Source organism: Panthera onca, chromosome B3 (assembly GCF_046562875.1).
Source record: "Panthera onca isolate mPanOnc1 chromosome B3, mPanOnc1 haplotype 2, whole genome shotgun sequence".
NCBI lineage: Eukaryota > Metazoa > Chordata > Mammalia > Carnivora > Felidae > Panthera > Panthera onca.
The window spans coordinates 123,249,767-123,273,047 of record NC_138344.1 but is presented as its reverse complement, the minus strand read 5'-3'; the positions used below and the strand labels follow the sequence as shown (position 1 = coordinate 123,273,047).

At 39.8% G+C, this 23,281-nt stretch overlaps 1 protein-coding gene across 17 annotated transcripts in view; it reads right to left on the bottom strand.

Annotated features, from left to right (window-relative positions):
• The window catches only part of NRXN3 (neurexin 3), a 1,572,196-nt gene that overhangs the window by 344,668 nt on the left and 1,204,247 nt on the right, over positions 1 to 23,281 (bottom strand). For all 17 annotated transcript variants that reach the window (XR_013556003.2, XR_013556004.2, XM_060620435.3 and 14 more), the window contains one exon: positions 18,750 to 18,931. Coding sequence is in view for 15 of the 17 variants with exons in the window: in XM_060620435.3 (XP_060476418.2) it covers positions 18,750 to 18,931 (182 nt within the window). In the remaining 2 variants the exon portion in view is untranslated. The remainder of the gene's footprint in view (positions 1 to 18,749; positions 18,932 to 23,281) is intronic.

Genomic DNA, 23,281 nt, shown 5'->3' with positions numbered 1-23,281 from the left:
TTGTACTGATGTCCTCTCTTCTGCCTGAAAATGTCCTCATGTCTCCTTTTTTGCACTCAGGCACACTCTTGTCTCTATCCCACTACTTTGATGGAAATGACCTTTGAGTTGCAACTCCATGAGATAAGTAGGGCATATATAGTTCCCAATTTCTCATATCAAAAAAGCGATCGCCACAAGTTAAGTAACTCTTACTCAGGACCCCATGGTCTTGAACCCTATGGTCAAGACTTCTACGGTGGCAGAATTAGGGATAAAACTCAGTTCTTCCATTCTTTTTCTATATTCAATGCCAATGACTACTTGATACCCATCATGACGATTTAAGATAGCCTCTTTCGGGTCACCACAACTAGTTCTACTTTTGTCTCTGGAGACTGCCTCACACATGGAACAGAGCTGCCAGCCCTAGGTGCTGGGGCCCTGCTTATGATAACTGACACATCTCTAATTATCGCATTTCCCCGACATCGTAATCCATCCTACCAGGTATGAAGGCCCATTAATAACTCTCTGGGGAAGGGAGGCAGCGTACCAGACGCAGTCCTATCACATGATCTGTTCTCTGATACAGAGTTCCCGTAATCAGTGCTAACATGCCCTCCAAAGTGTCACAACACTCATTGTCTCTCAGCCTCTCACAATATACACCAGGAAGCAAACCCCCTTATCATTTAATAACACTCCCTGATACTGAACACTGGAGAAAATGGAAATACTCCAAGGGAGTGGAGAAAGCTAGTTATGTGAGGAAGTTATTAAGGTTGTAACACAGGCTCTCACGCAGTAGAGAGTTCAGACAGATGAACAGATCCTACTTTAACCCTACCGCTGCCATCATCCTCAGGCTGGACAGACTTCTGGCAGAATGGGGCCCACATGCACAGAGAGGATATGCTTCAGGGAAATGAGAAGAAAAACAAAAATATGGATCTGTGTTTGTGCTCTGCTGAACAGGGTTTTGTGTCATTTTTTTCACCGTGAAAGGAAATACAGTTTGACATGGAACACCAGTTGAAAATCTGTCCTGGAATTCAGAGCTGATTTGGGTCATCAGTATACACATAGGCCTCAGTGTACATGTTCATACAGTGGGAAGGGAAATGCTTTTCTCTGTTTAGCATGGGGGCATGCTACAAAATGAAATGCAATGGTTTAAGGCAAAGTACTCTAAGCTTTTAGGAGAAATTACTAATAAAATGATGACAATAATGACAGCTGACATTTAAAGAACCCTTAGGATGGGGCCAGGCAGTGTGTGAGGGCTCTCAATATATCATCTCATTTAATACTCACATCAACCCACATGGAGCTTTATTATCCTCATTTTCAACAGATGAGGAAATTGAGGCATGGAGAAGATATGTAACTTTCCTAAAGTCATAGAGCTATTAAATAACACTGTTAAGTAACAAAGTCAGGATTCAAATGTGGAAAGTCTGGCTCCAGAGCATGTTCTTATTAAAGAGGTCTGTTATTGGGGCACTGGGTGGCCCAGTCAGTTAAGCATCTGACTTTGGCTCAGGTTCTGATCTTGCAGTCTGTGAGTTTGAGCCCCGTGTTGGGGTCTATGCTGACACCTCAGAGCCTGGAGCCTGCTTCAGATTCTATGTCTCCCTAACTTTCTGCCCCTCCCCCACTTGTGCTCATCTCTCTCTCTCTCTCTCTCTCTCAAATAAACATTAAAAAAAATTTTAAAGAGGTCTGTTGTAAATAGAAACTTTGAATTTTAAGTTGGAGAGAGAAATGGAAAGATACACCGAGACAGAAAGAAAACTTGTAAAGAAGGCTTAATAGGAGAGGGCATGAGAGAGCAGAAACCACATAGGCAAACAATACTTCACCATCAAAACAACCCTTTAACGCACCCTCTCCTGTCTCCCTCAGGAGCTCAGCTTCCACCTTCCTCAAACTCTAGCTGAAGCCGATCAACCAGTGTTTTCCTTGCAATCTGACAATCATGAAACTTTTGTTTTACCCCCAGCTTTCTTGTCAAACGACTGTGACCTTAGGTAGGTAACTGTCTGGGCCTCTGTACCCTCGTCTCTAAAATGAATGTTTGGATGACAAAGCTCTCAGGTGCCCTCCAGCCTTTAACTTTTCACTCTGGGCTTCCTTCTGAGAAGTGCTGAGATTGGCCACTTACTCTGTCAGTTCAGAGATTCCACCAGAGCAGCGGTCTCCAAAGTGGGCTACGAATCCCCCAAAGGTGTCAAGATCAGTTCACTGGGGTTATGGGGAACAATACTGAAATGTCTATTTACGAAATCTTTACTTTAAAAAAGTCTGATGTTTTTGTATATTTCATAATATAAACAGCGTATTAGTACTGATGCATCTTTATCAGTGGCACATGATTAATTTTTTTCTCCTATGTGTGAACAATCAAAAATGTTTGGAAACCACGCACTAGAGAGCTAAGCTAGGCCTGGCTCTTTGCAGGGCCCACCAAGGCTATACCCAATTTGTTATACTGATGGAGTGCTACCAATGACTGTTGACATGGACCAGAACTTAACACTAGAGCCTAGGTGATTCACACTGAAATTTATTTTTCCTTCCTAAAATTCAATGTTTAATGCTGCTTCTTAATTTTAAACCACAGGGCAGGAACAATATTAATAATAACAACAATATTAATGACGATATTGGTTTAAAAGCACATGTAGTAGGGGAGAAAATCCATCTTATTACACAACTATATTTGAAGCCTGGAATTTTAAAGAAGATATTATTCTAAAGGACAGGAACAAGTCCCCAACAGAATCAAGATATTCTCTCTCAGAAAAAAAAAAAAAAAAAAAAATCATCACTTACCCTTAAGCTTCCATGATTATCCTTACATTATGTTAAAATATATGGAAACATGTTGACAGTGCTCTGTTAGCTTTCTCTACCATTCTGTTTTTCGAGTCACAAATAGATTAAGTTCAGTTTTGAAGTAATCCTCTCAGTTGATTTCCCTCTCTACATTCAGATACTCACAGTAATACCTGGGATATGATGTGTTATTCTGACCTCTTTAGTTTGGGAAGAATACTGAAATATCAGAGAAGCTACAAAGATAGGCTCAAAAAAAAAAAAAAAAAAAGGCAGTGTTACAAAGGCTGGAAGATAAAACATATGAGGAAAGGTGGGAAGAGCTAAATTTATAAAGTCTGGCAAGGCAATGACTCCAGGGGACTAGATCACAGCCTATAAATACCTTCAAGGTAACAATATAATTGAAGGGAAAGAATTATTCATAGTCTCAGAAGATGATATGACTGGAAGCAAAATGGCCTGAAGCAATGGAAGAAAAGGTTTAGGTAATACTGTCAGGAGTAGGGCAGGGTTGAGGGGGTGGGCGATTCTTGACTATCTGAGGAATGAAACAAGAAAAGCAATGCGGAAGGAAGCATTTGAAGCATTTTGATACACACAGCCTAAAGCCCTTGAGTAAGAAACAGGAATGAAGGATGTGTTCCTCAATCATGTGCCACCTTTCATTCTTGTAGTAATTAAGAGCTCTCAGACGCGCCCCTGAAAGGTGGTCCCCTTCAGAGAAGGCTAAGTAGTCAGAGCTTTGTGTGAAGACTCTTAAGAATAATTAGGAGCATTCTGAAACACCAATATTATAAGATTATGCTTAAGATATAGAAAATGTGTTACGGTATGCAAAGTATGTGTAATGACATATTTTAGGAATGACACCCATCTTTTCTCAGAGAAATCAAATAAAATTTTTTCTCAGAGAAAACAAATAAAATCTTCATTTACCATTCTGTGTTCAATATGAAGGTCCTCAAAGACCACAAATAAATTGAACCACTGAATTAAAATCATCGAATGTGCTACGCTCAATAACACATTATATATATGAAATACATATGTGAGTCCCAAATATTTCTGACTACACAAATATGTGCCCTAAGGACAGCAATGTAAAAGTCAACTTCTAGGCTCTTCTAAACTAAGTATTATAAAAGCTGTGTCTATGAAAATGTTTGAGAGCTCATTTTATGTATAAAATGCAAAAGGACGACTGTAAATTGTTGACAACGTTCTGTGTGAGAGGAGTCACGAAGTTGAAGGTCTACAGGCAGGCATGGGGATGGAAGGAGAGGAATGGAGACACTGAATGATTTGTATGGCAGAGAGAGGGTAGAGACAGCAGTGGCTGGAAATGGTATATCCAAAAAATGGCAACTGTTCCTTGTCTCCAGTTGGCTGATACCACATAGGAACATTGGCCCAATGTAGCTAAACCTTCTGATTATTTTTTAAGAGAAACTGGAAATCTCAAGTTGTATATGAAATACCTGAATTTTTAAACGTATTTGTGTATAGTGTATACTGTTGTGTATAGTGTATAGTATAGTAAATGTATAGTGTCCATGGGACACTAGCTGGGTACATTCTCTAAACTCAAACTGAAGAAAAAGGACACCTTGTTCTCTGAGATGAGGAACCAGGAATAGCACGTTGGAGCTAAGTGGAAGAAGTGAGCTCGTTTGTGCTGTACCGCCGAATACTGGGAAGAGAGAAGGAAGAAAATACTTCATTCCTGCCATTCATGGAGCCAGGAAGGGAGGAGGTGCTGGAGAAAATGCAATAGCTCCATTTTAGATGCCCCCAAGCAGCTGCCCTGCATATGCTCGGGAATCTAAGTGTGCTGACCTGGTTCGTGACCAATAAGGAGGTCAGAGCTGGCTCTGGCCTCACTGTCAGTCATCAGGAACAGCAGTAAGGCCCCCTGAGAAAGAATCAAATCTGCAACTACTCTAAAGACAAAGAGAACAGAACTGTGACTTTTTATGGGCACACACAGCAACTTAGCGGGAATCTCCAGAAGGTGGTGTATGAAATGCGGTGGTTAGGTTTCTAAAACCTAGCTAGTCAAGGTCTGAGTTTATAAAGTAGCCTTTGGTGGTTAGCAGTAGAGTATGAGTTCACAGAACAGTGTGGTTCTGTTTAGTCTTTTTTTTTTTTTTTAAGCACTTTTTTGTTTTTACATTTATTTATTTTTGAGACAGAGAGAGACAGAGCATGAACGGGGGAGGGTCAGAGAGAGAAGGAGACACAGAATCTGAAACAGGCTCCAGGCTCTGAGCTGTCAGCACAGAGCCCGACGCGGGGCTCGAACCCACGGACCGCGAGATCATGACCTGAGCAGAAGCCGGTGGCTTAACCCACTGAGCCACCCAGGCGCCCCCTATTTAGTCTTTTAAACACACACACATATACATTTTTACTACTGTGTGAAATGAACTGTTTTTGTCAATCTGGTGATCTTGGTCTGTGCAGCACAGAGATGTCACTGTGCTCACAAAGCCATCTGACCAGCTCCTGTCTGTAAAACCATGTACACAGAATTTGGCCTCAAGTCTCACTAGTTTGCAATATTGGTTGTTTTCTTGGAGAGAGAGAGATGAGAGTTCAAGCTGCAGGCCTCGTTGAGAAGTCTGGTTTTCCTGCCAGGGCTGAAGTTCATACCCAGGATACTTCTTTGTTAATATATTTCTTATATCAAATACTCATTTTTAACAAAGAAGGTCTTTGTGGAAATATACAGAAAACTTTCCCATAGTGCCTTCTATGTTCTTTCACATCCATCATATAAGGTGGGTGTTTTGGGTTTTCTTTATTAAAAATTGAGAGTTATTTATAAGGAGAGAGCTGATGGTAAGTTCCCAGTTCCAGAAGGCAGTCTGTTATGATTTTGGTGAATACCCAATTTTGGATAAAACACATTTAACTGTTGTTTGGAGAATCGTTGGTAAATATCATTCTTAGCATCTCTGCAGAGACTTAGTTCGAATAAAAGATCAAGATGTAGGAAAGAAAAAGACATGAATGGCTTTCCCTGGAGCTGACTTACTGTGTCTGCATTTCAGTCCAATGTTTGCCTGTGTTTAACGCACACACACAGCTTGAAGGAGGAAGCGCACACTCTGTGTTTTGCAGTGTTTGGGTGTGAATCAAAGGGAAACATGTGGCTCCATTCTGTTTCCTGTGGCATTCAGTTAAGTGAAGGGAAAAACCTAATCTGTACTGATACTCTCACCATGGGGGGTGATTTTGTAATTGACTGGCTTTGGGAGGCTGGAAGCTCTAGGTCAATATGTAGACATGACAATATAAGCAGGCTTGGAGAGTATACTGGAAACTGTAGTCTCACTCCCAGGGAGGGTGAGTTTTTATTTGATTTTGGCTTTTGTCCCCCACCCCTCCCGACCCCCCGTTAGTACTGTTTGGATGCCTCTAGCAATTTTCTGCCTGTGAAATAGAGATGGATATGCTGAAGGAATCCAGTACAATTACAAAACAAAACAACAGGGATGGCCACAGTCATTTCAAAGAGAAAGGAACAGAAATTGAGGGTAAAGATGTTCCTTTTTGTTTCATTTTGCTGCTGAAAACAGACTAGAGTAGTCACTAATGGGGATCACAGTAGAACCAGCTAATGACAGGGCCCTTTGCTCTTTTTCGATTATAAGAGTAAAAGAGGTTCATATGCAGCTTTGGGAAACAGAGAAGAGTACAAAGATGTAAACAAAAGTTTGGTGGGGATTCACCAGTCTGTTCATATGTCAATTAACTAAATATATTGACACTGCATTTTCAAAAAATTCTGCAGCACCCACATTCTGACTGCCTATACCCATTAGAATGTAAGCTCCGTGAAAATAGGAGTTTATATCTTCTTTACTCTCATATCCCCAGATCCTAGAACTTAACGGACATCTAGTAGCAGCTGGTTGAATAAATACATGAATGAATTGTTTTTCACTAAAGTAGGCTGCTAATCTTTGCCTGCTTGGCTAATTTTAACTTGGCAATTATATTCCTCCCTCCTGCCTCTTTTCTAAGACCAGGTTTGTCATATTGTACTTCTATATACCCCTGTATCTATTCTCAGCTAAACCTCAGGGAGACTTTCGCCTTATTCTTAAAGGTGGCTGTCCCTTGTGGGTAGTCAAAGACCCTCAACCGTTGCACATTCAGCGTTCGGGGCAACATGTCGCACCAAACTCATTTTCCTCTTTCACACTTTAGTACTGTGTTTAAGCTTTGCTGTTTAGACATGCAGTGAGACCAGCTGCAGCATTGCTGATCTAAGTAGCAAACATGAAAGCCTCTGAACCTTAGGAATTAGGCATCACGACAGGGGCAAGATGAATGGAATCTGCTCCCACTCAAAAAAAAAAAAAAAAAAAAAAAAAAAAAAATATATATATATATATATATATATATATATATATATATATATATATATATATGATTTCCAGTGTAAAGGTCTCCCTTTCAAGTTTTTACTCTATTCTGCCACTCAACGTTAGAAGCTACCAGACCGGTGGATGACAGCCTGGTGCTGCTGTGAAGATACTCATACCTAGTTTTAAATTATAAAAGTAGAAATTAAATACTGACTACAGGGACATTAAAAGTGTTTCCATATAGTTTGAGATCATTTAGGGTTTTCAAGCAAGGATATTTGAAAACTTCTGATATGGCATTTATCACACTAAAATACGAGCATGCATTTATCTAGGAATTTCTGCTCAGATCTACTACAGTTGAAAGGATTTGTGTTAAAACTTGGGGGGAAAAGCTACTGCAAGCCTCTTCTTGTACCACATTGTATTTAAAACCTTAGATTCATTTCCAAGCCCATTTTGCACAGAGATGTTTAAGAAAGTGGTTTGGGAGTAATTGGGTACCTTAAAGCTGTTGAGACAAAAACAAAATACTGAGAAACAATAAAATGTAATGTAAAATGGAGAGTTCCTTTGAATCCAAAAAGAAAGTGACCTAATTCCAATTATGCATTCTGCTTTAGCCAAAATGCTGTGCTCCGTCCCTTTATTTTGGTTTGCCATTCTTAACTGTGTGGATTATAAAAAAAAAAAAAAAAAAAAATCACAGGCCCTGTTAAATTCGCCACATCTTACTTCAATATTGAATAGGTATCCATCAAAAGCAGTTTGTATGACATTAGAATCAAGCATACCACTAATTTCATTTTTTTCCTTCCCTTAACATGAGGAACAAATGGTTAGTTAATCCTCTGGGCCTTAGCTTCTTAATCTATAAAATAGAGGTTATCTCCCCAGTTGGACAGTGGTGTGAGAACTGAATGAGCTGACATAGACAAAGTGGCTAGCACAGTGACTGGACAATGAGTAAAACAGCAAATATTGGAGTGATTCCAAAAATATGCATGCCCCCAGGCAAGAATGTGAGTTTGTAGTGATGAGAAGTCAACCGGTAGAGTTTATTTCCAAAAGGGTTTAGGAACCTGAGTACTGCAGTTTGCATTTAAGAAAGGGCTGGATAATTTTAGGACCATTAGTAACATTTGTAGCTATCCAAGCCAAGATAATGATAAGGGTAACTGAGATTCTCTGCCTCACCGCACAAGGGATCAATGGGATCAGGAAGTTTGCTTTTTGGGGAACTGAAGCATGACCTTAAATCCAGACAGCCTCCCCTAAAGTGATGCTCCAAGGCGTGAAGTACAAGGTCCGAAGATGTGTACCAGATAAAAACATCATTTGAAGACCATAGCAGTTCATGAGATCCCACTGTTGGGCCATTCACATTTTGGCTCTGATTTGCTATTTGCTTCATTGCTAACCCCACTGTTGAAAACTACAACCACCTTAATATCTCTTAGGTCCTCATTTCCGGGTCTCCAACCACAGTCTCTTAGGCACCAACAGCTTTGCAGGATGGTAGGCAGACACATACTATTATGAAAACGATCTTATTTCCTTTGTAAGACCTTTCAGTGGTAACAGGGCACATTCACAAGCATTCTCTCATTTGGCAGAACAGTATCTATATCTCCACCATTTCCATATGACAAATGCTGGCTGGTGGCAGATATAGGTTTAGACCAGAGTCTTCTGATTCTGTGTAAGCAATGCCCACAACAACTACTAAAAGAAGAAGTGCAGAATGACTAATGAGGAGACTGGAATGACACAAATTACATGTCATAATAAATGCCAATAAAGACAAGGAAGCCATCCCTATAAACTGACTGCACACAAAAGAGGTTTGACTAAAAGTTATGGAAAAAATAGCTCTACACCTATTCGTGTTTGAAAAACTTCTGTTAATCCTCTGTAACACTTCACTATTCAGGTTTTGTGTGACCCTCTAGCCTTTTCTTTTTAGCCTCCTTTTTTTTTCCTCCTCCATTTTGTAAAATTAGGTACATATTTCCCAAGTTAATACCCATTTATGTCCCTGTAGATCTTAGCAATCCTCGGTTTCCATTGCCATTTCAGGCTGAAAATTTTCAAGTCCCTACCTCTGCCTATTCTCTTATCAGAATTCATCACATATTTCCAATTGGAAATCTCTAGAGTGACTCTTGGATGCCTTATGTGTTGCATCACTAACGTCAAACTCTGGCCACCTTAACCTAAAGTATGTGCCCTGTTTTACTGTTTCTGTTAATGAAATTTGACCTTTCCATTCTAGACATTCCTTACCTCTCTCCCTTTCCATCCAACCAGGTGGCAACACCTGTGGATTCTATCTCTGGAAGGAATGTCCTTCCGTTTCATCTCCATACCTTCCTATGATCACATCATAGAATAAGTCCTTGACCACTTAAACAATAACCTCCTACCTACTTTCCTTGAACCCACTGAAAACCATTCTTTCAACAAAGCCAAAATAATCTTTCTGAAAATTAAGCTTTAGGCATTTCATCTACTGCTCAAAGACTTTCAATGTGCTCTCATTGCTTTAAGAAGTAACCTATCAGTATGGCATTCAAGTCCTCCTCACTACGGACCTAAAGTACCTAGAAAGAAAAAAAAAAAACCCTAAAAATATAATTGTCATTAATTTGGCATCTACTGTGAACCAGTTACTCATTAAGCATTTTCATATATGTTATTATAAATTTTCACACAGACTTGCAAGATGGTGTCACTGTTAACTCCATTTTAGAGAGCAGACAAATAATTCCTCCAAAGCCAGAGCTGGCTGGAGGCAGAGCCAGATCTTGAATTACACACCACTGGCCTCTAAGACATGTGCTCTTTCTGCTATCCCATACTGTCTGCCTTTTCCATCAAGATGTTTATTCTGGTCAAACTGAACACATCATAAATTTGGGAACAAAGTCTGTGTTTCCTTCCTTTGAGGTAATACTCAATGCTGGTATCTTCATCTAGCATGTTCCTTTTTTAGATTCCATTAGTCAAAATCTGACCCACCTTGTCTGTGTTCATTTCTTAATCTCTACAAACTGTAAGAGTCTTGCCTTCCTTGGAATGTACCTGATGCCATCTAAAACCCATCACATGTATAATTTTTACTTCCCTCCTTGATATTAAATTTCTTTACATCTCCAACAATCCCACATAAATTGCTGTTCCACAAATATGTGTTGAATTAAAATCATCATCACTATACTTTCTACTCTGAAACTTTCATTAGGAGTGGCATAGTAATTAAGAATCAGAACTGGATTTGAATGACTGCTCAGTGCTATCTTGGGAAATTTCTTTAGCTTCATTAAGCATCAGTTGCTTCATTCTTAAAGTGAAGATATTAATAGTGACTACCTCACTGAGTTGTTGTGAGTTCATAATAAGAACATGTAAACAGAATTCTTACGCAGTGTCTGGTACCTGGTATTTTGTCAATCGATATTAGTGGTGTAAGTGATAATAAATGGTAGGAACATAAGATGATTTACGGATGGTCCTAAGTCTGTGTCAGAAACAATCATCTAGGTCATTAAATTACCTGTCATTTTGTAGAAAACGGAGTAGAAAAATAAACCAAATTAAAAGAGGTTAACTAAGGGGTCAAGAATAGAAACAGAGACTTAATTGCCAATCATCTCCTGTCATTCTGAGTACGAAATGACTTCAGGATGAAGGTTAGCTTGATCGATCTACAGGGCTTATCTGAATGTCTTTAAGTGATTCTAGGCTCCGAAGGTGTCATCTCACGCTGGGAAACGACAGGTCTGGCTGTCAGAACTATCTTTGAGGATAATACAGTTATACAGTTCCCTCTGCCATCTATCAGGGGCACACTAACAAGTTGAAACAGTAGCAGTGACAGCGTCAGGATCTAAGCACATGATGCTATGGAGTGGGTGGCTAATGAATTCCCCCATTAATACGCTGAGCTTCCATGCCTCCTGAATGCAGCCAGGGAGCTAAAACGTATCATCTATAGCTTCAGGGAGTCCACGAGTTATTTCTTGCCCTGTTGCAGTGAACAATACCCCAGGAGTAATGACTAGTAACGGTGTAAGTGGTGGGGCAATGAGATAACTCATCCAGCCCACAGTGTTAAGGTAGGCCTGCCATTAAGTCATATGAGCCCCAGCGCTCACTTTACAGTACACACCATTTGCCTTGCTTGCTGCACTTCAAATCCACATGTCTAAAAAGACTCTGCTATTCAGAACCTGCTTGGCTATTTGATACCTGCAGTAATCTAGGATATATGCCACCAGGGCTGGCTTTAAATCAGTAGCATCCTGACTTCTCCTTAGAATTTCATATTATTTAAGTTGCAATCTCAGAAACCTGATTAAAGTCTGTTTGTTATTTACGGAAATACATATATACATATGTATATATACATATGTATATATACATATGTATATATGTATATATATATATATATATATATATATATATATATATATATTGTTTTCCCTGACTTAAGAAAAACTTAACTGCTGAAAAAGTACCAACGATATTAAAGGTTATCCATAATTGAAAGCTCCCTATATACCAAGAGCTTTGGAGGAGTGTTATATACATCACCCCATAAGGTGTAGGAAATCTAATTTCTCAAATTTTAATTACTGGGGTGTTTCAAGTCTGTTAGTTCTATGTGACCCCATGTTGATTACAGTATCCCTAAAATGTAGCACTGTGCCTGGCACATTAAAAAAAAAACAATTTAAATATACTAGTTGAAGTTTATGAGCCAATCTCTCCGAATCCTAATTTTTCTAACTTCATATTATACAAGTATTGAAGATTCTGAAACACGACTGTTACCAGTTAGCAAAAGAGTCACTGATGTAAGTGATAAATGGGAAAGACGGGGCCATTTGGTCTCTGCTTACTCATAATTGTTTACCAGTCATAACATATTTTCTACACATTTGTCAACTCGATTTTTATGACTGCATTATTATACATCTTATCTGTACACTAAATTTATCATGCACTTTTCTCACCATTTTGAGGAATCAAAGTCTATGAAATGCTTTTACTTGTACCCGTGCTTTTACGTTCCGACTTTACTTGGCGGCAGCTGCTACTCATCCCCACTCAATCTGGCTGTACCCACATTAGGACGCTGGTTCCAGCAGTGACTCTCTCTGGCCTCTGTGAATTCCCAACTGTCAGGCCGGGCTGTCTGTTTATGTGGTCATCTGGAGCCCATGGCAGGTCTCAAACCTCTTTCATGCTATCCCTGCCTAGAAAGGTTTTGCTCTCCTGAGGCTCCTTCTCCCTTTGGCTCATACAACTGAAGAAGGACCTTCAGGGCAAGGTGAATTACGGATTTACTGGTGAGGGGAGAGCCCTTTGGAACATTATACTGAAGGGCAGCAGAAGCATAATGCATCACCTTGTGTCACTGTATAGAGACATAACAGCTTACAAGGACATGCCAAAGAAGCCCCAGGTCATATCCTATTGATCTAACCAGGTCTCTCTCAGAGGGAACTGGGTTCTTCACCCTCTCTTAACAGGACACTCCAAAAGTCTCAATCAGGAATCTGATTAATTAAAAAAAAATCACTTTTGATCAGATAAAATAGGAATTTGTTTGCAGAAACAGTCTTGGCAGACTTTTAAAAATACTTAAAATGACACTCTACTTTTAATTTTAAAACATTCTTCCTTGGGTCTCCTGGGTAACTCGGCCAGTTGAGTGTCTGACTCTTGGTTTCAGCTCAGATCATGATCTCATGATTAGTGAGCTCGAGCCCCATGTCAGGCTCTGTGCTGGCAGCATGAAGCCTGCTCGGGATTCTCTTCCTCCCTCTCTCTCTGCCCCTGCCCCACTGATGCTGTCTCTGTCTCTCTCAGAATAAATAAATAAACTTAAAAAAAATTCTTCCTTTCACTAATTTTTTTCCTCTATTGAAGTTATTACCTTCTGGATATTTCATGAAGAAAATCATCATCTTACATTTGTGCAGTTTTTGGCCGGTAACAAACAACTTCTAAATACTGGATTCCACTTGAATCTCGGAAAAACCCGGTAGTATGGTATATTTTTGTGCCCATTTAAAGGAAGAGGAAGGTGGAGCCCAGGGCAATGATGAGTTGTTCAAAACCAAAGAGCTCCTTGGATGCTGACAGAAATGAGACTCAAATCCGTGTCTGTTGATTTCAGATTAAGTACATTTTTCCACTATGGCATGCTGCCCTTCAAAACTAAGTGTGCAGTCAAAGTAAACAGATTTAGATAGAAATACCTCGGAAATAAGAGAGATTGGAGAAAACACACCCCAGCTCCCATGCAGGGCGCTGCATCTGGTCCAGCTTGCGTAAGTGCTCACTTCATCAAATCCCTACTTCCACTGCCTTCTCCCACCTTCTTCTCCAACTCAGCCGGGATGGAACGGCTAAGCTGGAAGCTGCAGAGAGGATCCCCAGCAGGCCCTCTCCACAGAAGTGGCTAATGATCTGGAAAAGCTCCTAAGCCCGGAAAACCCAAAGAGGCTTTTTTCACTAAGAACAAATAGCAATGAAAGGGAATACAGAGCCAACCTGCAGTGCATAGCACTCTGTGGGAAACAAAATTGCATCTGTTGGACACCTTTGCTGTTTTCTTGTTCTTTCCCTCTCTACTTGCCTTACCAGTCTCAAAAATGCCAACGCTCCTCTGTGCTCCTCTGCGGATTCCCCCAAACACAATTCCTAAGTCAAATCCGGTTCTGCTACTAGCCAAATCCAGACACGAGTCTAAGGTAACAGCCACCTAGCCTCTCTGAAGACTAACTCAGCAGATGTTGATGGTTCACTGTAAATATCTCACACAGAGACAGCCAAATGAAGCATCCAGGCCAGCAATTTATAGATGCAATAGATGTGAGGAACAGACCGTTTATCATAATTCAGCTTGGCTCCCATTTATTCTCCAGGAGTCTTTCCAAATGCTATAAATTATAGAAAAACAATACTATACATATCGAACTTAATATTCTATTTCCCCAAACATGACACTGAGAGAATACTATGAGCCTTTCATTTGTGGAGTGAGGAAAGCAGTTTTTGTAAGGGGAACACTTTGCCATCATGCAAAGGGGGTAAGTCAGGACAGCAGCCCTTTGTCTTTTCCTACCCCATTTTATCTAGGTATCTACATTATAAGTCAGGAGAGAAACAGTTGGAGAAGGTTATAGATTCTTGTCAAACAAAACAGATGTCCTGACACATAAATTTTCACTCTTACTGAAAGGTTCATAATTAAAAAATGAATCCAAAGGATTTACTGTAAATTACATGCAGGGAGAAAGAAGTTAATAGCATATCTTTTTTACGCCCTGTATTAACTACATAAAGAGAAGCTAATTGTTGCCCAGTTTTGCCCAACCTTCTATTTTGTAGGTGGTGAAAGGAGTTTGTCAAGAATTTCATAAGAGACTAACAAGCACTTCATGGTAATCCTTTCCCTGGTCCTATTCAATTTTATAGGCAGATGTCACCTCCAAGTGACAGCAGCTTCTCTCCAAGTATCAAGCGGATTAATTCCTCGACAATAGACTTCAATGCAGGAAACATATCCAAAGTAATATTTCTTTACAAACCCCTCTGCCCTAAGACACCCTCCCTCCACAAAATTTCATTTCATGCATACACACTTCAGCAAAGATCTTTTTGCCTTTGTCAAACACACTTCATCTGTGATTTCATTAATATTATGATTAATAATTGATTCAGAAAATAGTGCATCCTAGGAGTGTGAACCAAAAATGAAGAAATGGAAGCTAGTTTGAAGCAAACCATCTCTAAATTATTTTGATCTCTTGGACTTCTCTGATTTTTTTTTATTGATCTAATTCTTGTCTTATTCAACACTTATCATCAAGGCCTATTTAACCATCATGAGCACCCGGGGTGAGTGCGAGGACTTCAGGTTTAAAAGAAACCAGCAAAAGAAAGAAGAGCCTCTGCCCCTTTGGCCAGAAGAACAGATAATCTGAGCAAACTGTGAAATAGGAAAAATTGCTCCTTAGCACCTCCCCACCTCTGTCTTGGTGTCCCTTTCTTTACATCAGTTCTTTACCGTAGGGCACCACTGCTTTCATTCTGCCCAGGATTTCTCTCACCATCTGCTCCAATGTTGTATGTCCCCAAATTGGTCATGTTACTTTCTCCTCCTTTCTCCCTAGCCCTCGAAAAAAACTCAAATTCTGTTAGAGCGGCTGACCATGGCCCAGTGTGAGAAGGATCATAATAAGACTAATGACTTAAACGAATCAGGAAATGATTCAAGAGCCTCCCGTGGAAAAGGAGTTTAAGAAGATTCCAATTTTCCTAAAGATTTTTTAATGTGTGAGCCTTTCAGGACGACAAAGGAAGAGAAATGGGAAAGTTTGGGAACAGGATAGCATGTAGCCTAGAGCAAATGTAATACAGGCAGCATGCATCTGTCCACAAGTCTCATTTCAATGCAGGCGATAGATGCACCTAGTGGAAGCTGGAACTCCTACCTGCTGGATTTACCTGCTGCTCTCACAAATCCTTCCACTGGAAAGCCTGAAGTGAGGAAGTGAGAGGCCCTCAGAGCTGGCAGACAACATGAAATCTGCTTCCCATTCCTGCTCTGGGGACTCCACACCGCCCACAGTGGAAGAATGAGGCTTTACACACATGTAACCCCCTGCTAGGAACATATCTCTTGGCAGATGGGTCCACTTCTCCAGGCCCAGGGCCTCCTCACTCCCCCTGCCCCTGGGATATGCCCTGCTTCCCTCTCTTCTTTGTGTCTGCCATCACTTTTTCTTTTCTTTTTTTTTTTCCTCTGGTGGGTTTCTCTTCTCCCAGGCAAACTGCAAGTGGGAATGGAATCTTTGGCCTCCTCCCCAAGTCTTCCCACTTTCCTTAATGGTCCTTAAATTATTTTCTTTGGTACAAGGAAACAACCTATATCCATTAAATAAATCCACATTTTACAGACTGTAAAAGTCCAATAAAAGTATCTCAGTAAGTATTTATGGAATTGTATTCCTGATGCATCTATGTAAATGTCCAAAACAAGAAGCAAGGTTTGTAATCAAGTATTTTGATCTTCCATTTGTATTCCTTTATTGCTGAGTGTGGTGAGGAAACGTCCCTTTGCTGTCCCCACTCTGACCTCAGGTTTTGTAAGAGGTTCTGGACATCTCTATGAAGAAGTTTGCAGCCTAGAGCAGGGGTCACCAAAGTACAGCCTGCAGCCTGCCTTTAAAATGAATTTTTATTGGAATACACACAGTTTTTATCTCTGGTAAACACTAGAGAATTAAAAAAAGTTTCCAATTATCAGACCAATTAAGTGATGTCATTTTCAAGAGGGCCATGACCATGTCAGGTCCATTCCAGAACGATGTGGTTTTTCTACTTTGTATGGTCTGTCTTTCTTTTCTCTAAGAAGGTCAGATGATGTCAATCTGATGAAGGGCAATCATTTGGGATTTTCCAGAATGTTTAAGCAATGATAGCATCACTGGAAAAGGTCCACAGTACCCAAGGGGGCTTATGCATTTTAAAGTAAAATTTCTTATATTTTTGCTGTTAAAAATGTTAAAACAGAATGCTATGGTTCCTCCTAGAAATTCCCAGGATCCTCATACCCCTTTTGTAAAAACAAAACTTTTAAGTAAACTCTCAGAATATAACAAACATTTCTCTTAAACGTAGAGATGCTCTGCAACACACAAATGGGGAGAAATGGATAAACTGGTAGCACATTATGTGACTCAAAAAGATGTTCGTGGCTGTGCCAAATCATATTTTTCTTAGTAAGTCACACTGAACAAAAAAAGAAGATAAATCACCATGAAAATGCAAGTGAGCTGGTAATAATAGCCTAGTTATAGCTGCCATGAAATAATCATTAAGTTATATGCAGCATAAATCTCACAGAATTTTGTAAATTATGGTGGTTTTTAGAGGCCAAATAGAAATAAACCGTACAAACTATGGCTGCTTTTCTCTGTGCTCCTTGGCATGGCTTTTTAAAATGCTTAAGCTTATGCTCACAGTACCATATGGTCCTCAAAGCATCTGAGAAGGCATAAAGGTTCACAACTCTGTTAAGACCCCTCTTCCACATTTTGAAGGTGATCATTCCTCACCAGTCCTTCCCTGTACTCCTACGCGGAGTCTTGTCTGGCTCTGGCTCACACTGAGGCCAGACAAGTTTCCAGCTCAAGCCTTAGACTTCAAGCTGCTCCTGTTTCCAAGGCATGTTGGAAGGGCAGGTGTTGGAGATGGGCAGTGCTTGCAGGGCTGAACTGGCTGCTGGTGCTTCCAGCCAGCCACCTCCACTCCAGAGACGGGCAATAAAATCCCACTCTGTGCCTTCCTCAGTAGACCGGCACATTAGCAAAACGCAGATTCAAAGATTCCCAGTAAATGTTCCTTTTCCTCCTTTTTGGAGGTTGGTGGTAATCCCCAGTTGATCTTTCCTCTTAACTGCTTTTTCCCCCCTGCTATTTAAACTGAATTCTTATTGCTCCAAATTAAATCCATTCTTTCTGGCCTTGTCATTGCTAACTAATGAGAACAATTCCTCTCTTTGCTCCTGGTAGCTGCACTTTGGGTACTTATGGATGAGAATCATATCCTTCTTTAGCCTACTTTCTTAACTGCAGACTGCACAGGTGATAAAATGGGTTAATTGTTGCTATAAAAATATTTTCTATCCTCATAACGAAGTAATTTTTTCCTCCAAATCATTTTAATTTCTTAGAATTGCACTGTGTTCTTAACGATGTGCAGTGACTGAGGCTGAGGTCCTATTGGGCCTATATATACAAGCAAAATGTTGGATATACAGTATGCATGAATATAACAATTCTTGGTTATTGCGCTGTTTCATTTTGCCCCTTCCACTCTGCCCTCACTTTTATCACTCTTTGCTCTTTGTATCTCCCCAAGGAAGTTTTCAGCCCAGGGCAGCGGTCACCAAAGTATGTAGCCTGTAGCCCGCTATTACAAAATAAATTTTTATTGGAATGTGGTCACCTGCATTTAAAAAAAAAAAAGCATGTTATTTATGACTGCTTTCACATTACTGTGGCACTTCCAAGGAGCTCTGACAGAGACCCTATCACCTGCAAAGCCCAAAATACTTGCTATCTAGCCTTTTACAGAAAAATTTTGCTGACCCCCCAGCAAACATTGGGGCAGGCTTTGCTAGTTGCACCGGGTTAAGGCAAAGTACCAGGTAAATCTCTTATGTACTCCGAAGCAGTCTGCTGAATGTTTCATGACAGACCAAACCACACAGCTGGCAAGCGAGTCTAGACTGAAAGAGTTCTTCATTTTTTATCTCTGAAGTACCCTACGAGCATCAAGGTTCACGTCTAAAGGGAAGAATGAGGCTTGACACGTGGACTAATGCTTGGATATGGCTCCAACACATGTAGGCAATTTTTATAAATGTGTCTCTCTTCCAAGTCTATCTAGGATGTTCTGCTGCATTGTGGTGCACCAACTCACACCACCAGGAAGACAAGGAAATCCAGGCCAAGGCCCAGTACTCACTATGTGAAGCTGGAGGAAGTCACCGAGACCCGGAGCGCTGTCGATGCGCACCAAGATGCCATCCTTCACAGTGGTGCTGAAGCCCACGGCAAGGCGGTCAGAGCGGGTGCTGGGCCTATCATTGGCCGGCCAGGTGTAGAGGATGAGGCCTCCGCTTTTCCCAAAGATGTACGTAGCGCCAGCTGCGAAAGCAAGGAGAGAGGGAGCCATCAGTGCACTGTACTGTGCATTGCCAGCTCTAGGCACACTGTTGAGACCCTGCACAGACAGCTGCGGAGAGGAAATGGGCCCCCGCATGTCCCTGATTGGTTATGGAGAGGGATGGAATCCAAAGTCTGGGAAGGCGGCTGTCACCCTAAATTAAAGATGTAGGCAAAATGAATTAATAACAAAGCAGATGTTAGCGAGAGGCATCCCTAACATCTTCAGTTCCTGCTGTATCACGGCAGAAGGCAAATAACACGCTGTGTCTGAGAGCTTTGGTATGTTGGGATGAACAACCTTCCCATTCTCCTCAACAGCAGAATTAATTTTCCATCTCGGCTAGGACAAGCACGGGAGAGGAAACTAGTTCCCCTTCTTTCAGCTACTGGAACATGCTGGTCAGTGGAGGCAGGGGCGGTCCCAGAAATGTTTCACAAGACTGAAGGGAGTGTGCAAGCCTAAAGCCGCCATCCCTTTCATACCTGGATTGTCTACCACCCTCACAGAAAAGAGCTGTAGTCTGAGGAAACCAAGTTCTGTGACTAAAAGCATTTGCCTATTTCACTATTATGTGCTTATAAAAAACGTGATAACAATTAATTCCAGAGGCGTTTTACAAATTAACTTAATTTTTCCCCTAGTGGTGGTGTTTATCTGGTATTATATAACAGCTTCCGTCTCTTTTACAAACTAAGTTTCAAAAAAGAAACATAGAAGACATGGAAAAAAAAATCTCAGGGTGATGAATTTGGAACATAAGTGGTATTGTCACTTACGAACGGTGGTTTTATCAGTGTTCTTAGTACTTACTGTGCTGTCACTCTTATTATTTACAAAGTCAGGGATTAGAAAGAATATATTAATTTAAAAGTACATAGAGGGGTGTGGGGGTGGCTCAGTTGGTTGAGTGTCTGACTCTTTATTTCAGCTCAGGTCATGATCCCAGGGCCCCACATCATGCATCAGGCTCTGCGCTGAGCGTGGTGCCTGCTTAACATTCTCTGTTTCTCTCCCTCTGTCCCTGCCCCACTTGTGCGCACACTCTCTCAAAACAAACAAACAAAAAACGCAAAGAAAACAAAATACAAAACTAAAAAAAAAAAAAAAACACAAAACATAGAAAACAGACAGGAAGAAAAATAAAATATTTGCATCTTATAAATTTTTAAAGTCTATTTCTAAAAACAAGTTTTTAAATACAAATTTGGGGAAAAGCATGTAGATTTGGTAGCCAGAACAGACTACATCATTGTAGCTTCTATGGCTATATGTACTTTACCCATAGTGAGTACTTCCATATGTTACTCATCTCAAAGTTCAAAGAACATTTGGCAGCAGATTTTCTTGTGTGTTCCCACTGAACATGGTTCAATCTCCAAAATTATTTAAAAAATGTTTTTAACGTTTATTCATTTTTGAAAGACAGAGACAGACAGAGTGTGAGTGGCGGAGGGGTAGAGAAAGGGAGACACAGAATCCGAACCAGGCTCCAGGCTCTGAGCTGTCAGCAAAGAGCCTGATATGGGACTCAAACTCATGGACTGTGAGATCATGACCTAAGCCAAAGTTGGACGCTCAACTGACTCAGCCACCCAGGTGCCCCTGAAACTATTTTAAAGCAGCATTAGAAAAGCACTCAGATTTCTTCAGCTTTACTAAAAGTCTCAAGCACTGGTCCACATTTAGTTTACAGGGAATACTGGATTGAATTATGTTCTCTGAAGAAAAAAAATGAGTTATGCAGCTTATTTGTAAATAATAAAGTCAACTGCTATGAGGCTAGAATTAAGAGTATATGTCACATCTCATGCTTATTTTAAGCACTAAGCCATATTATATTCTGAGGCATATAGAATCTAATTTGTCATTTTTGAAAGGTCACTATTCTAGTGACCAGCATGCTCAGTTTGTATATTACATGTAGCATGACATTATCTTCCTTTTATGAATTTCCCAATCCTTAGGGGATGGTGTCTGAAAAGACCTCCACAGTCAATCTGGAGAATTTGGGATTGTGGTATGTAAAGTTTACAATTAATTCTGTATGCAAAACTGTTTGTCTCTTCACTATCCACAGGTACCCTCAACGCTTCTTAAAATTAGAAATGTGGATATAATAATTTACCCTTGATATCTATCCATCTGTGAAGAATTCAAATAATTCCCTTTTCTGTAGATGCTTACAAATGTCATCGCCACTCTCTCTATTCTTTATTTGGAACAGTGAAGGTTACTCAGTGATCAATGTATAGAATCACCAAGAATGCAAATCAGCCTGTGACATTTTGTGGCAACTTATAAAATCTTACCCTATTCTATCCTAAATACGTAGTGGATTCTGCCTCAGAGATAAATCTATACTCCCATACTCTATCAGAAAATAATTTTACCAGTACAAAAAGAACAAGTCCAAAGTTGATAATAGCAACACATATGCCTGGTGCTTTGAGAAAAACTTTTCAAATTTATTAGCCAAATCTTTGCAATAATTCTCTGGGATATCTCATTTGTTAACAATGTTTAGAAACAAGAGACCCAAGCATCTGGCTTAAAAAAGTGGTACCTCTTTAGGTCTCCAGCTTCACCCTGCTGCCTCCAAAAGCCTGTCTTCACTAAATACCAATCCTAGCTTAATAAAACTATCCCAATAAATTATATCAGTGATGCAAAATTGACTGTGCTTTATCCTTTTCACATAAGACTAAAGTAGAATGAAAACAAAGCCATATCCCCCCAAACCTGGCGTATTTTCAGAAGTTAGTTGGCCTTCTAACCATATAAATATGTTTACAAACTTTGTGCTTATACTTTTTTATCCATTGACTGTTCAGTAATTCTCAATGTAAAGAGAAACTGCATTAAAAATGATAAATATATGACTTCTATACAGTGGTTTGGAGTCCACCATGGCTTTAATTTTTAAACAAAGAATGAAACCTCATTATGACAATATCAGGGTAGGTACAAAATCTGTCTTAAAAATTATTTTTACTGCTTTTATTGTTCTGAATTTGGAATGTCACTATGATAGATAATTCTAACTTTGTAGGTGAAAAAGGCAAAAAAGTACAAAGTCTTTAGCGTATGGCTTATTCTGCTATATGGAAATAAATCTTAAAATATGTATTCTTGGTACTAAATTTCTTACTAAGGGTAAATAAAGACCCTGAATTCTCCCATAGTTTAATGTTGGCTTTAAAGAAAGTGAATTAATACTTACAACTTTCTACTCTGAAAACCTGTTATTTTTTCCCCTTCTTTAGTTAGCTTTGCTATCTTGCATGGTTTTTAAAGATAAATAGTCACTTTCTGTTAATTTTAATATAAAATGCCTAGAGTCCTAGGGGGAACATGGTCTTATTTTGCTTTACATTTTCAAATTAAAAAGTTAATTTTTTTATTTTAAAATGTGGATTACAAATCAACATTTTGGGAACATCCTAAGAACGATGAGAACCCTCCTTAATCCATTAAAGATTTTCATTTCCAAGCCATGCAATACGACATCACATGCTTTCTCCCCTGAGCCTAGCAGCCCTGTTGGTTTCACACTGTGCAAAGTATGCTGGTGCTAAGGTCATCCTCCATTTATTAACAATTGAAACCATGCAAATTTCCTGCTTGCTAGCAAAGAGTGATCAATTCAACTGAAGAAAAACTGCTACGGTGGCATTCTGGCTATTTCACATTGCAGGACTTGCAAGTTTGTAAGCAGCTGAGGTTGCTGAGTCCCACCAATAGAGTATTTCAGGAATGAAATTTCCATACGGTCACCATTAACAAAGATTAAGTGGATACACGCTATTTTTAAACAGTCAACCAGCCTGACATGTTACTTAACACACAACTTCTTTCATCTCAAAGATCCCAAAAAGTAGGTTTGGCTTATTGTTTTCCTAATTGGCAAGCTATTTACTGGGATGGGGCTGATGGTGGTTTTGGAAGAGCCAGATATGTGAAGGTATAAATATGTGTGTTTGGGTGTGTATTCTGTGTGTGGGACTGGTGGGGGGAAGAAAAGGGTAGAACAGTCTCCACTGAGATCATGAAGGAATCCTGGGGAGCAGCTTTATATACTCATACAATAATCTGATCAAGTAGATGATCTATGAGTTCTCAAGAAGAATACAGGGTAAAGTTTTTTCTAGGTCATACATTTCTCCAAGAAATAGTTCTTAAATCTTGGTGCATATTACTGCTTATTAATAGAATTGAATTTAATTATTGATGACAACTTAACTTTTCTTTATTTAGACTATTTGGATAATTATTACAATTGTTGCTTTGACTTCTTAACCTCATGGTCCTGCCATTATGACATAACTTTT